This window comes from Prionailurus bengalensis, chromosome X (assembly GCF_016509475.1).
Source record: "Prionailurus bengalensis isolate Pbe53 chromosome X, Fcat_Pben_1.1_paternal_pri, whole genome shotgun sequence".
Lineage (NCBI taxonomy): Eukaryota > Metazoa > Chordata > Mammalia > Carnivora > Felidae > Prionailurus > Prionailurus bengalensis.
Window position 1 is genome coordinate 123,060,686 of NC_057361.1, and position 14,027 is coordinate 123,074,712.

The 14,027-nt window shown below is 47.7% G+C and overlaps 1 protein-coding gene across 8 annotated transcripts in view; it reads left to right on the plus strand.

Moving 5' to 3' along the window:
- The window catches only part of AFF2 (AF4/FMR2 family member 2), a 454,373-nt gene extending 440,879 nt beyond the window's left edge, over positions 1-13,494 (plus strand). For all 8 annotated transcript variants that reach the window (XM_043570624.1, XM_043570628.1, XM_043570630.1 and 5 more), the window contains 5 exons: positions 2,440-2,511; positions 2,863-2,956; positions 4,988-5,040; positions 10,235-10,425; positions 13,002-13,494. In XM_043570624.1, coding sequence (XP_043426559.1) covers positions 2,440-2,511; positions 2,863-2,956; positions 4,988-5,040; positions 10,235-10,425; positions 13,002-13,123 — 532 coding nt within the window. In that variant the 3' untranslated portion in view covers positions 13,124-13,494. The remainder of the gene's footprint in view (positions 1-2,439; positions 2,512-2,862; positions 2,957-4,987; positions 5,041-10,234; positions 10,426-13,001) is intronic.
- The last annotated feature ends 533 nt before the right edge of the window (positions 13,495-14,027 follow it).

Consider the following 14,027-nt stretch of genomic DNA (forward strand, 5'->3'; position numbering starts at 1 on the left):
GTCAATGGAGAATGTATGCACGTTTTTTGTTTTTTAAGTTTATTCATTTATTTTGGGCAGGGGGTGTGAGTGCATGAGTGGGGGAGGGACAGAGAAAGAGAGAGAGAGAGAGAGAGAGAGAGAGAGAGAGAGAGAGAGAATCCCAAGCAGGCTCCATGCTGTCAGCATGGAGCCCAACATGGGACTCGAACTCACAAACCATGACATCATGACCTGAGCTGAAACCAAAAGTCAGACAGATGCTTAACTGACTAAGCCACCCAGGCGCCCCTGAACATTTAGTTTAAAGTCAATATTTTTAGAGTTTATTTTTGAGTGAATTGTAGATTCCTGTGCAGTTGTGAGAAATGATACCATAAGTTCCTGTGGCCCCACCCTCCCGTTTCCCCCAACGCCGATAAAATCCATGGACTTTGTTCAGATCGCCCCAGTTTTACATGCACCTCTTTGTGTGCCCTCTCTCTACGTGGACAGTTTTTATATTTTCTGTAAAGCATGTGTGTGTCTAATTGTTTTTTTTTTTTTTGAGAGAGAGAGAGAGAGAAATTTCAGTTGAGAATAAAATGGGCTAAAGCAACTAGGTCTTTGAAAGTAGTTGCAATTATGGAGAGACTGTAATATGAACATAGTTTTTAGTAGCATAATATTGTGTTGCAGAGATTTTTATTACTCTCTCTCCGACAGTATGCTGGCCACAGAGAGAGAGCCCAGTTTTCTTCCTCCAAGTAATTATAGTTGCTCTGAGCCCTGGGAGTCTGCAATAGAAATGTATTTGTGCAAACAAGTGGGGCATCACAATGAGTTGACATTTCAGCGATCCAACTGTCAAAGACAGTTTGATTTATTACATAATAAAACTCCTTTTGCTTAATATGGCAACGACAGAAGGGACCCACATCACGTGCTCAGGTCCTTTTGTTGGAAAATGTTCCCTCAGCAGAAGTGGAGTGGTAGCCAGGAGAGCAGGGTGATAACAGCATGCCGACGGGGCGCCGAGTCTTAGGGGGCAAGCCCAGGGGTGCTGGTGTTCTGGAGAGGCTGTCGAAAACAGGGAGTCTGTGGTACAGGCTCCCCATCACCTTCTCGTAAATGAGAACTAGTCCACGCTGCCTGCACACTTTCAGCTTCCTTCTGCAACACTGAACTCCATTACTCATTCCTCCACAGGTACCTGTGAAATTGCATTAAAGCTCAGACAATGATTTTATGCAATGAATTGATTTTCAAGAGTCTAAATGCCCAGAATGGGATGTGCTCAGCTAGAAGAAAAAATGTGAGAGCTGCTCAACCTTTGATCACCCCAGTGTAGAACAGTAACAATTAAAGAGAATGGAAAGACAAAATATACCAGCACCATAAATTAAGGGCACTTAGACCTTCAAATGCTGTGAAATCGACCTTCCTTTTAAAAAACAAAAAAACAAAACAAAACAAAACCACTTTCTATAAGAATATATTCAAAAGCCGAGCCATTAGAAAAGACCTCTTTCACTGCGTGATTGTGGGCTCCCCATGCCCGTGTCACACAGAGTCGTGTATTATTTACCTCGTCTGTCATAAAGTCAGCTGAGACTGACATTTGTGGCCACCTCTCGTAGCAAGCCAGGAATGTCTTTAGCTAGAGTGGTCCTAGAAACAGCCTTTTGCCAGCACTTGTTTTTATTTTGTTAAGTTTTTATTTAAATTCTAGTTAGCGGGCACGTGGGTGGCTCAGTTAAGCATCCCACTTCAGCTGAGGTCACCATCTCACAGTTCGCGAGTTCGAGCCCCACATCGGGCTCTGTGCTGACAGCTCAGAGCCTGGAGCCTGCTTCACATTCTGTGTCTCCCTGTCTCTCTGCCCCTTAATAAATTGCAGTTAATAAACCTACAATGTCCTATTAGTTTCAGGTGCACAGTATAGTGATCCAACACTTCCATATGTCACCCTGTGCTCATCACAAGTGCCTTCCTCAATCCCCCGTCACCTCTTCCGCGCATCTCCCCATCCCTCCCCATCACTTTGTCCTCTAGAGTGAAGAGTGTTTCTCGGTTTGTCTCTCTCTCTCTTTTTTTTTCCTCCCTTGGCTTGTTTGTTTTGTTTCTTAAATTCCACATACGAGTGAATTTGTCTGTCTCTGACTTATTTCACTAAGCAGTATGCTCTCCAGCTCCGTCCATGTCCTGGCAAATGGCAAGCTTTCGTTCTTTCTTATGCCTTTGCCGGCGTTTAGCAGACCTTCCACGGCCCTGCCCTGGCACACGGGCTCCCGCTTCAGCTGACCTCTCCAGAGCTCCCTTCCGTATGTCACTCTGTCCATCGTCATTTTGCACGTGTCCAGGAAAGCGTGCTCTCGCCCGTGCTTTCGTTCTCCCACCCAGAGCAAATGTGGCACCGAGGCATGGGAGTTTCTGAGGGGTCACACAGATGGCACTCGAGCTTGTCCTTTCTCTCCAAAGGTACGCGATGAGACTGAAGAACTTTGCGAGCCCCCTGGCTTCGGACGGGGACAAAAAGCTGGCAGTATTATGGTAAGTCTCATGGAGGCTATGAAACAGCTGAAATGTCACAGAAGGATTTGAAAACTCCAGATCGACTTAAGCTGCTTACCCCAGATCATTATTCTTGTTTTCCATTAAACTATTAAAGGATAACTAATGGATTTCTTCAGTCGCTGACTAAACATTTACTCTCCTAATTTATAGCCTTATCAAGATGGGATTTTAATGCTTACCCCTTCTCTTTTGAAAATTTTTCTTTTTGCACTGGTGTTCCTCAAGAACCGTAGGAGGGGAACCGCAAACTATGAATCAGCATTTTGTTGACAACGTGTAGCTTTCATTACGCACCGGCATTAACATAATCCTTCCTCATCACCACAGCTACAGATGTTTATCACTTCTCTACTTGCGGATGTTTAAGCTGAAGAAGGACCATGCCATGAAGTACTCCAGATCACTGATGGAATATTTTAAGGTAATCCTTATTTTGTATAATTTGTAAGTACCGAGTGAATAAAATCACTAATGAGACGTGGCAGGCATGTTATTAAATGTCAAGGTCGTTGCTGCCAAAGGCTTCACCTAGCATGCCCACCGGCCGTGGCCCTCCTGCCTCTCCCTCAGGGCTCAGCAGAGAGCTCAGGTTTGGTCCAAGCAAAATGGCACTTCGCATCTTCCTGGTTGCAGTCAGGAGAACGATGCCTTCTCCCCCACTGTGCATGGCGGACCCACCAGGGGACACAGGTTGTGACTGTGGCTGTGACCAGTGCCGTGTTAAGTGAACAGCCAGTCCCGAAGTTTCTCAACAGTGAGAGAAGTCACTGCAGCCACCCCAGGCTCTGGGGGGATAGCCATTCCCTTTGGCCGTGGGGAGTCTTGGAGTATGGTGGCTGCACTTTAAAACAACTGATTGCTTTGGTTACCAAAATAAATTAGCAAAGAAAGAAAGAAAGAAACCCATCATCTAGGGAGCTGGAAATTTTAATTTGCAAGCAAAAAGAAAAAAGGTATTTTAACTGCAAAGAGAATGCCAGAATTGGAGAGCGAGCCCAGATAAAAACTACCAGCCTGATGCTTAGTCTGGCCTCTAAAGTGTCACTGGCTCGATGATCTGTGAAGCTTCTGCTTCATTTGCCCCCAACACTGACCATGATTTAGACTTGAGAAGGCTCAAGGTTCCTGTTGGTCCGGCCATAAAAGGGAAGGATGATTTTATTGTTATTATTATTATTATTTCTGCCAAGTGCATGAGACTGCTTGACTAAATTGCACCAAAGAAGTTATTTGAAATGAATCCAGTCATGGCCTCACATGCGTCACCCGAGTCCCATGAGTGACATCGCACAGCTGTGTGAGGACGCTGACTAGGGTGGGGAAGAGGGCAAGCTCGCCGAGGCCTCACCGTGCCATGGAGCTGGTGCTCACGTAGCTGAACGGGTGGCACACGACAGCTGCCCATCCCTTCCTGTGTCCACGGGTCTCCAGCCGTGCTCTAGAAAGGCGGTCGTCGAACCTGAGTGGGCATTTAGATGCCCTGGAGGGCTTGTGAGAGCAGAGTTCTGGGTCCCATCCCCCCAAGTGTGATACCAAACAGATGTTAAATAAGTCGCTCTTTCGGCAGCGTGTTGAACTTCTTTTAGATTAAAACCTGGAGTCTCCAGAGAAGTATTGTGTGCTCACTGGGCTCCTGAAAATGCCCACCCTGCCCAGCACCCCATTTGCAAAGGGGGCTGGGCCGGAACCCAGGAGGCAATGGAAGAGCGTAAACTCGGTCTTGACGCTGCAAAGGCTGGCCTGAGTCGGGTTCAGTGCCCCCGGGGGTCCTGGTCCTGTGCCCCTTGGGCTCTGACCTGGGGAGGTCATTCTAATGAGCCGGACCACTGTCCTGAGGCGGTGGTGCTGAGAGCCTCGAAGTGTGTGCTCTGCCAAATGCAGAAGGCCCAGTTTTGAGACCAGCCCGGTCCCGTTCAGAGAGAAGGATGCTTTAGTGTCCCAAGGCAGCGCGGTCCTGGGCCAGTTGCATTGCCAAACAGGGATTGGCCTGTCAAGATAGCAAATCAAGGTGATTCGCAACCGAATCGACCACACAACGCCGCTGCTGCCTCCCGGCACCTTCCTGGGATGGCAGAAATTACGGGCCACCTCGCCTCCCGGGGAACAAGTTTGCCAGGGGAGCTACAGGAGAAAAGCTTGCCAGCACTCTGAAGAGCTTGTTTTGCAGAATAAATTTCAGATGAGGATAATTAAACCACTTCTTGGAGAACTGAGTCTGATTTCACTGGGCCTTTTAGTGTATACGATCTTTCATCAAGTGACTTTCATGGTCCTGATTGGAGCCCACTAATTATCCTAACCAGCTATTTTCATCGAGTGTGTGTCATAGTGTGCATTCCCGAAATGCTGCAATCAATATTAATGTACTCTAAATCACACTTCCATCTGTTTCTGAATTAATAAAACACAAAATAGATGTCCTTACGTCCCTCTCTCTCTCTCTCTTTTGTAGCAAAATGCTTCAAAAGTCGCTCAGATACCGTCTCCCTGGGTAGGCAATGGAAAGTAAGTATCTCATGAAAATTGCTTTTTCAGAAACTCAGGGGACTTAATAGACCCCAGATATTTTGTATTGACAGCTCAGGAGCACAGGTCAATTCTGAGACTAGAGTAATTTTGGTGCACACGAAATTCTAGTCAGCTTTCAGCTAACGGCCAGACAGAAAAGTTTAACATGGTGGCATTCCAAATTTCTTTAACTGTGTGATCTTGAAGCCAAATTATGGCCATAAAAATATCTGTTAATGAGATGGCAAGCACCATGCCATTTCAAGAGAGGCAGGGTAAAGTTAACTCCGCGGCAGTGATTTTTCAATGATTCACTCAGTAATGAAAGACCAATGAAATATTCATTGATGTATAGTAAGTGCTGTTTAATAAAACCAAAGGCATAATAGTGCTGAGAACGTGAAGGCACTTAGTCAGCCAATTATCTGAGCCTTCGTGGTGATTTTTATATTAATACTCAAACAGCCTGACCTAAAATACATAAAACCACCTGCTATACCGCTGGCGTAAGGCTCGATGGACCCACCCACGCCCGCGGGCCGCCCGGTCTCCCTGCAGCAGGTGGCAGTCAGAACCTCCTGGAGCGGGTCCTGGGCCCCTCCCACTGTCCAGAGCTCCCCGCGGCCTGAGTGGCCCCTCCCCCTCACTGGCCGTGTTTCTCTCTGAGATGAAAGGGCTGGACCCGACAGCCTCCGAGGCCCCTGTGAACACACGTACCTTCTAAGAGGGAGGTTTGGAGCGTCTGCCTGGGACCTGGCCCCACGGCTGCCTTTCTGTGCTTGACCATCAGTGTTTCCTCTGATTCCCGGACCTCCCTCGCCGCCGCAGACCCACCTCCCACCCCCAGTGGGAGGGGCAACTTCCACAAAGAGACGCTCTTTCCCATTTTTCATCATCTCCAAATTCTGGTATCTCTGAGCCATACGTTTCTTCCAGAGTAAAATAGTCTCCTCTGCCACTTTATAAATCTCCACAAAGCTCACTCCCAGAGCGGTGGGACGTGAACTCTGCTCTGAGATCGTTCACACATTCAGACGGAGGGAACAGACCCATTAAAACCTGCACATTAACTCAATTACTGTATTGGAAGTATCCTTTAAATTGTTGATTAAGTCTTACTTTTATATCGAACAACAAAAGCAAAAGAATGGTTCTGTCTGGAAGTTTGGAAAATAAAAATAACCACTGAAAGGCCCAGAGAAAGCTATTTTCTCTGAGCACAGGGCAAAGCAAGGGCAAGTTCAGGTAAGCAGCCATTAAAGGATTTCTGGGGAAGAACAATTTTTTTAATTCTGAAACAAAAGAACTCAAACACATCCTAAGCTTGTGAAGTCACATTAAAAGCCTCCTGAAAGGATGTTTTAAGCAGCTTCTGTCTGAAGAGAGCATGCTCCCTTTCGTAGGCCATAGAAATTTTGAGTGAGGCAACTCAAAATGGTCACCCAGGGGTTACGTCCTATTCATTCAGCACTTGGGGCGCGTCTCCGTATGAGGGGCTGGGGACACAGCTGAATTCGATGTAATGCCTGCAGTCCAGGAGCACACGGTCCAGCCCAGGAAGGTGACAGGTGGGAAGAAAGTTCTGTGGAAGCCCAAGGGAGAAAGAGCTTGGACCTCCCTAGATGGTCAGGGAAGGCTTCTCGTATGCAAGCAAGACCACAGCCTGGCTTCCTCAGCAAAGGACGGTGGCTGGCACCACACAGGGAGTCGCAGGGCACCTTCCGGAAGCGGCAACCCCTGACCTTGAAGGCTGGGGGAGAAAATTGCAAGGAAGCGGTTGGAGGAAGCAGAAGAAAAATCTGCTTGCTACGGAGCGGGGCGTGGCAAACTTTTGCTGAGGCTGAGGGGTAATATCTGAGCACACAGATACTTTAACAAGCGTTGGCTGCTGCCGTTGCCGCGGTATTTGGTGCCGCGGTTACCATTTGAGTCGGAAAGCACACACTGTCGCACCCCTGGAGCGCCCACCACTGTTGGGGGACACTTCACTGGAGGCACTTACCCTCAGTTGTCAGAAAGGAATGGGTCTGCCCCCCCCCCGACTATTTGCTGTCTCCGCTAAAGGGCCATTCATTCTTCATTCACCCGGTAAATAGTGTTCACTGAGTGCGTACTATGGATGGGACGCCCTGCCAGGCACTTGATAAACATGATCCCCCTTCCTTGTGCTCTACATTGTTCTACCCTCTCCAGAGCCTCTTACAGGTACTGGATGCTAACTAATGATACAGGGGTGGTGGGAAGACAGTTCATTCATTTCGTTAACTAGTATTCTTTAAGTACATAGGATGTGCCCCAGGCACTGTTCTAGATGCAGGGCACAGCGCTGGGTGACACAGGCAAAGATCCCTGCCCTCCTCGAGGCCACTTTCTGCTGGAGAAAAGCAGGAGAAAATACGTGGCATGCAAAAACGGTGGTAGATGTCATAGAGCAAATGGAAACCAGGAAGGGGCATTAGAAAGCTCGTCTGGGGTGGGGCAGGGAGCAGTACACTGGTCTTGAACAGGGATGTTCAAGAAGGATCGTGGAGAGCAGCCCATGGAGATACCCAGGGAAGTGCATTCCAGGCAGAGGAACAGCAACCACCTTCCGGAGTGCGGGGCGCCTGATGAGTCTGAGGAACAGCGGGAGGGCGAGTGTGGCAGACAGGTGGACAGGACCCGTGTGCTAATGGCGGGAGGTGTGCGCCTGCAGGTGCACGCTCATTTGGGTGTGCCATGAACGTATGAAGACAAAGACAGGATCTACAGGTAGACCCACAGAAAGAGAACAGGACAAGGAACCCCAAGCAGGGGGCGAGAGCCGAGTTGGAGTTGGAGGGCCACCCACCCCCTCCCCGGGAGATGCGTGTGGCATCACGCTCCTGTGGCCAGGTTCACGGTTCCTTAGGCAGGTTTGAATTCTTTCATTAGTACGGTGCGTCAGGCAGATCCGCTCGGCAGGATGGCAGTCCTAGAGCCACCCAGAAGACCAGCCATGTCCAAAAGCAAACCCATGTGCTGGCTCTCCTTGCCTCCTCTACTGGTTATTGACAAGGAAGTAGGAAGTAACGAGCAAAGAAAGCCCCTCATTCAGCACCTCACTGTTATCAACTAAAAAGTCCTTTTTACTGGGGCGCCTGGGTGGCTCAGTGGGTTAAGCATCCGACTTCAGCTCAGGTCGTGGGTTCAAGCCCCACATCGGGCTCTGTGCAGATGGCTCGGAGCCTGGAGCCTGCTTCAGATTCTGTGACTCCCTCTCTCTGCCCCTTCCCCAGGTGGCTCGCTCTCTCTCTCTTTCTCTCTCTCTCAGTAAGAAATAAACATTAAAAAAAAGTCTTTACTTTTTAAAAGTTTTTTAATGCTTATTCATCTTTCACAGAGAGAGAGCCAGAGTGCGAGTAGAGGAGGGGCAGAGAGAGAGGGAGACACAGAATCTGAAGCAGGCTCCAGGCTCTGAGCCATCAGCACAGAGCCCGATGCAGGGCTTGAACCCATGAACCATGAGGTCATAACCTGAGCTGAAATTGATGCTTAACTGACTGAGCCACCCAGGCTTAGGCGCCCCTAAAAAGTCTATTTTAAAATGTACAAAGTAAACTGACATTATGTGTTTCCCCCCGTGACTTCTGGACATGATTGGAAATCACTGAATCGGGGCTTTTCTGCCCGTCAAGGAACAGCTCTGCAAGGGGAAGGGGCATGGCTGGGAGCACACGGCCAGGGTTAGAATGCAGGCATCCTGGGACTCCAGGACGTACTTTGTCCCCAGCACCACACAGTTCCCCTTTCAATATTCGTGACACCTGACAGCCTTGTGATTTTCCTCCAGCGATTACCAATGAGGACATATTCTTTTCTTGCCTTACGTTGTCATTAGTTAACCCTTCTGGGCTTAGGTTCCTTAGCTGGGACGTCTGTCTCCCCACCCCACCCCTCCCTGGAGGATAAATCTTTCTACCAAGAAGTGTCAAAAGATCTCAGAAACTATAAACAGAGCAGGAAACCTTCACTCCGTCTTACAGACAAGTGCACAGCAAGTGTGGGGATCCACTTTCCCCCTCATATTAGAACATACCAGAAGATACACTCTGTTTCCAGAAAATGGACCAAAGCTTTCACGTGGCTCAGCACAGCCTGCATGAGTCTCGAGGCAAGCACATCAGGGTGAGTTGTTCCCAAATTGGCTTAGCAGCGCTCCAGCGTTTTGGTACTTTGTGATGGCCGTCCCCCCAAATCCCGTGTGTAGGGTGCACGTCTGCTCTGTGCGCGCGGATAGGAAGGCCGGGGGTGTGCACAGGCCTCGCTCCTGCGTCCAGGAAGCCACCCAGGCCCTGCATGCTATGTGCAGACAGCAGGTGACTCCTTGTTGCTGACGTTAAAGAATTAAACAAAAACTTATATCCAAACATTGGTTCTGCCCGAAGTAGGAACTGCGTGCGGGTGAATGGTCAGCAATTAACAGCCATCCCTGTAGCGTGTCTTCCAGAATCTTAAAGAGATACTCAGAATCTTACTTTTTCCAACATCCCTAAGACTGCTCCTGGAGGGGGCTTTGAGGAACTGCATTTTGTTTATCGTGGTGACTGTATTTGGAGCAAATTGTCACGCTGGTTTCCACAAAACACTGATAATAGCCCAACACCGTGCATCCAGTCGTTCCTATGCCAGTAGCCATTCTGGCAGCAGGTAGAGAGATCATTGTAGCTCTGAGCCGTTTCTCTCTCTGAAACATCACAACTCGTGTTAATGTATTCAAAGTCAGAGCTACATTGGTGGATAGAATTAATGCCAGAGAAACATTCACCCAGCTCTCTCCGGGATCTGAAAACGAAAGTAGCAGTACATATGGAGTCTGCAGGAGGCAGTGAGATGTCAGTGTTTAACTGAGTTAGAAAAGGAGAAGCATGGCTCATCCCAGAGCCTGGCACCGTAGCCGCGTGTGGGCTGGTCAGACGAGGCTGGAACGCAGTGATAATAAGTAAACTCTCCACACTGGGCCTCTAGAGCAAACGGACGTGCTGGCAGGAGCTCCAGGGCGTCCTCTGAGGACCAGCTTCGCCACACTTGAGCTTCATACGTGTTCACCGTGCTAACCCTCACGGCGGCAGCGATGTTCCCGTGAGGCCTCGGTGTGGTGCCAGAGGCCTGGCAGCCTGCCGTCGCTCTTCACGGCCAGCCTAACCGGGCCCGTCTCTTCCCCATTCCCCAGGAACACTCCTTCCCCGGTGTCTCTCAACAACGTCTCTCCCATCAACGCGATGGGCAGCTGTAACAACGGCCCGGTCACCATCCCCCAGCGCATTCACCACATGGCCGCCAGCCACGTCAACATCACCAGCAACGTGTTACGGGGCTATGAACACTGGGATATGGCCGACAAACTGACAAGAGAGAACAAAGGTATGCGTGCCTGCTCCCCCCACGTCCGCAGACCACGGTCGAGTCAACCGTGCTCCGAAGGGCTAGAGTTTTCCATGCTGGTCTTATCTTTCTGTCTCTCGGGCTTCCAGGGTGTAGATGAGGAGAGGGGGGTTAACTCAGGGCTGACACAGTGACCAGTTTTTTGCTGAGAGAGTGAACAAAAACCCTGGGATTTTTTTTTCCTCTTTCAAAGCTTAACCTAATCTGAGCTGTGATGTGTTGGCAAATGACTGTTTCAGATTTTCACCCCGTGGTAAGGATCAGTGCAGAGAAACCGAGGCCAAGTGAAAAAGAATGATTTGCAAATTAATTAAGATCCTGTTGGCCTCTGTCATCAGCTTTAATCTTTTTTTTTTTTTTTTTTTTTTGGAGAGGTGAGGTTGTGTCTGTGGTAACACGTGGCTTTTGCTACAAACAAACTCGGAGAGGACCCTGCTTCACCAGAGAGTGAGCCAGTGCTGTTTGGCCACTTATTTGACGTGGCTGAGTCTGGCCCAGCAGTCACGGTCAAGGTGGACGCAGATGCGGGCCTTTCAGAATCAGACAGCAGAGACCGCCCGGCAGTTTAGAGCAGTGGGACCGTGTGGCCAGGGACTGGGAGTACAGATTGTGAAGCCTGGTGATTTAAGTTCGAATCCCGCCTGGGTCATGCAGTGCTGGGCCACCTCAGGCAAGTTGCTGAAATCCATGAGCCGCAAGCGAAAGCATTAGCATCTTAAGGCTTGCGTAGCTTGTCTGCCTCCACTCTTCTCTATCTTATTTTGTATTGGTAACTGGAGGGCAGCTCGATATTTATGGATTGCCGTCATAATTGCATCCATTTTCAAAATCTGTTAAAAGTAATTCCTTCTAAATTAACTGCAGAACTTTCCAGGAGCGATGTGGTGGCTGTGCTGATGTTCAAGGGAAACGGTGCTAATCTTGTCCTTAGCACAGTGTGTCAAGAGTTGTTAAGTTCCCTGCCTGATACTGAATCCAAACGACTCTGCACTCTACCAGCAGAAAGAACATGTTCCCGGCTAATGCTGGCCTCGGGCTCTGCAGTGGATTGGGGAGAGGGCCGAGTTCGGAATCTCCTGTTTGAAGCCTTGAGTTCCACACGCTTGTCATTTTTGACTGCGTGGAGTCAGAGACCCTTCCCCCCTCTGTCTTGTCCACATAGGCCTTTGGTCTAGAACCCTGTTCCCTACCTCCCCAGATGCTTACTTGAAGCAGTCATGAAAATGGTGACCTGGGTATCTAGTTAGGAATGCCACGGTGGGCTTTGTACAGAGAACACCCAGGAGGTGTCCTGCCTCACACGCGGCTCACGTTTACTCAACAATGACTAGGTCCTTGAACATTTCCCTTAATATCGTGTTACGTAACAATGTATTTTAGATGCCAAAAATAATTTACTCCTTTATCAGCAGAAGTTACTTGTATCGCATAGTACAGCTTTAAAAGTATCACATAATCAAATGAAGGCGTCTACTCTTTTCCACATACCTCCCACCCCGCTCCAAAGCAGACTGTCTACAACTGCAGTCTCCGTGGTTAGCAGTGTGGTCACAGCACTGCCCCTTCTCCCAATCAGCTGGAGGGAAATCAGCCGGGTAGTCTTGCCATCCACGTCCTGGGGGGTGAGGTGGGAGTTGTGAGGGACAGATATCTGCAGGTCGCCTCCCTTCCCTAAAGGAACTGGTAATAAGACTTACCCCATCAGATGCCTCCTAGACATTTATTTAGCGTTAGATGCCGATGGCTATAATTGCTGTCCAGGTTCACTGGCTGTGTCTGCATCATGCCGAGAAAAATCGGTAAACTCAGTTCATTTAGACAAAAGGACAGGAGAATACTTTCAACTCAGTAATACATGCAGTGGCAAACAGCTCGATACCCTATCGACCATCGTTCCCTACCATTTTGTGTATATGGACCTCCGTCTAAATATAAATTTATAATCTCTAAAAATATAAATTGTATATGTGATGTCAAAATAGGTTTAAATACATTTTATTTTATCTATGTATTTTGTGTATATTTCAATATATATAAATGTTATGTATCTTTATTATATGAACATATACAAATATGGAGACAAATACATTTTTGTATATAATGTGATGTGTGTGTGTGCGTGTGTGTGTGTGCGTGTGTGTGTGTGTGTGTGTGTGTATACCTCACAAACCTCCACAGGATTACAATGTATTTGTAGAATCTGCTATCTGTCTGAGAAAATACATCATGATTTGAAAAAACTTACCAGGAATCAACAGATTTAAATGGAATTGTGCTTTATTAATCCCAGTAACACATATAAACGTTATTTATGCTTCAGAGTTTTTAGATCTACCTAGAGATTAAAATAATAGTGCCTCCTATACCTGTGGAGCTTTGGGCCCCCAGGAGGTAGTCTGTACATTTTTGTTGAATGAATGAATGAATGAATGAACAACAAATACTTTTTCGGCGTCCATGTGGTTGCGTTGGTGCGTGAAGGCAGCTTACGCAATCCGGCGCATATTGCTGAGATGATCCTTAAAGGCCTGACCAACGTCTGCTCTGATTTTCAGAATTCTTTGGCGATCTGGATACACTGATGGGGCCCCTGACCCAGCATAGCAGCATGACCAATCTCGTCCGCTACGTTCGCCAGGGACTGTGTTGGCTGCGCATCGATGCCCATTTGTTGTAGTGGGTGCTCCCCCCATGTCCAGCATCACCACCCATCACTCTACCTCTACCAGAGCACCAACGGTCACTGGTGGAACTCCACTCATTTGGGAAAGTTCTCTTTGATTCTGTTTGTTTTTACACTTCTTTTGATACCTGTGAAAAACAGAAGTCATTGTAAGTGGACACTACAACTTGAGAGCGGTATATGTTTTATTACTTAGTCATTTTTCAGTATTTTGTATGCATTTCTCAGATCCCACCATCTTTTTGTGCTTGATACGATGACACAGTCCCTACAGTATTGTTTTAAGACCACACTACCCAAAACAAAGAATGGGAAATACTTGTGATGATAACAGGTTCCTGAGAACTGAAATGAGATGTCATATATATATATATATATGTATATATATATATATATATATATATGATCTTAGACACAAAGGACCTACAAAGATTCAAATTTTCAACAATAGCCATTCCCCAAACTCTACTCTTATGTCCAGAAGAGAGCGTATTTCAGAATCCATTGTTAAACTTTTGTGGTTCCCGCAGACTCAGTCTCCAGGTGAGAATTTTCATTGTCAAAACCCACTGGTTAGATGTTGTAGCAACATCGTAAGATCAAGAGTATTAAGAAAATAGACGAGCGTAGCAATGCCACTCTTCAACAATACCGTGGCATACAACCAGAGCACTTTTCTTGCTGGCATCCATTCCCTGATGCCCTATTTTTAAAATTTTAATGAGATGAAGTGGCAACATTTATTTCTAAAGTGTAAATCCTCACCTGGGATTCTCTTTGTGTAAAGCTCTCCTTTTGAGGGGCAGTTAAGTGGGTGCACACCCTAGGAGCCAAAATACTGCCCTCCAGTTTTAGAGATGAGAGATTAGGAGAGGTCTGGAAATGTCCAGGGAACCCA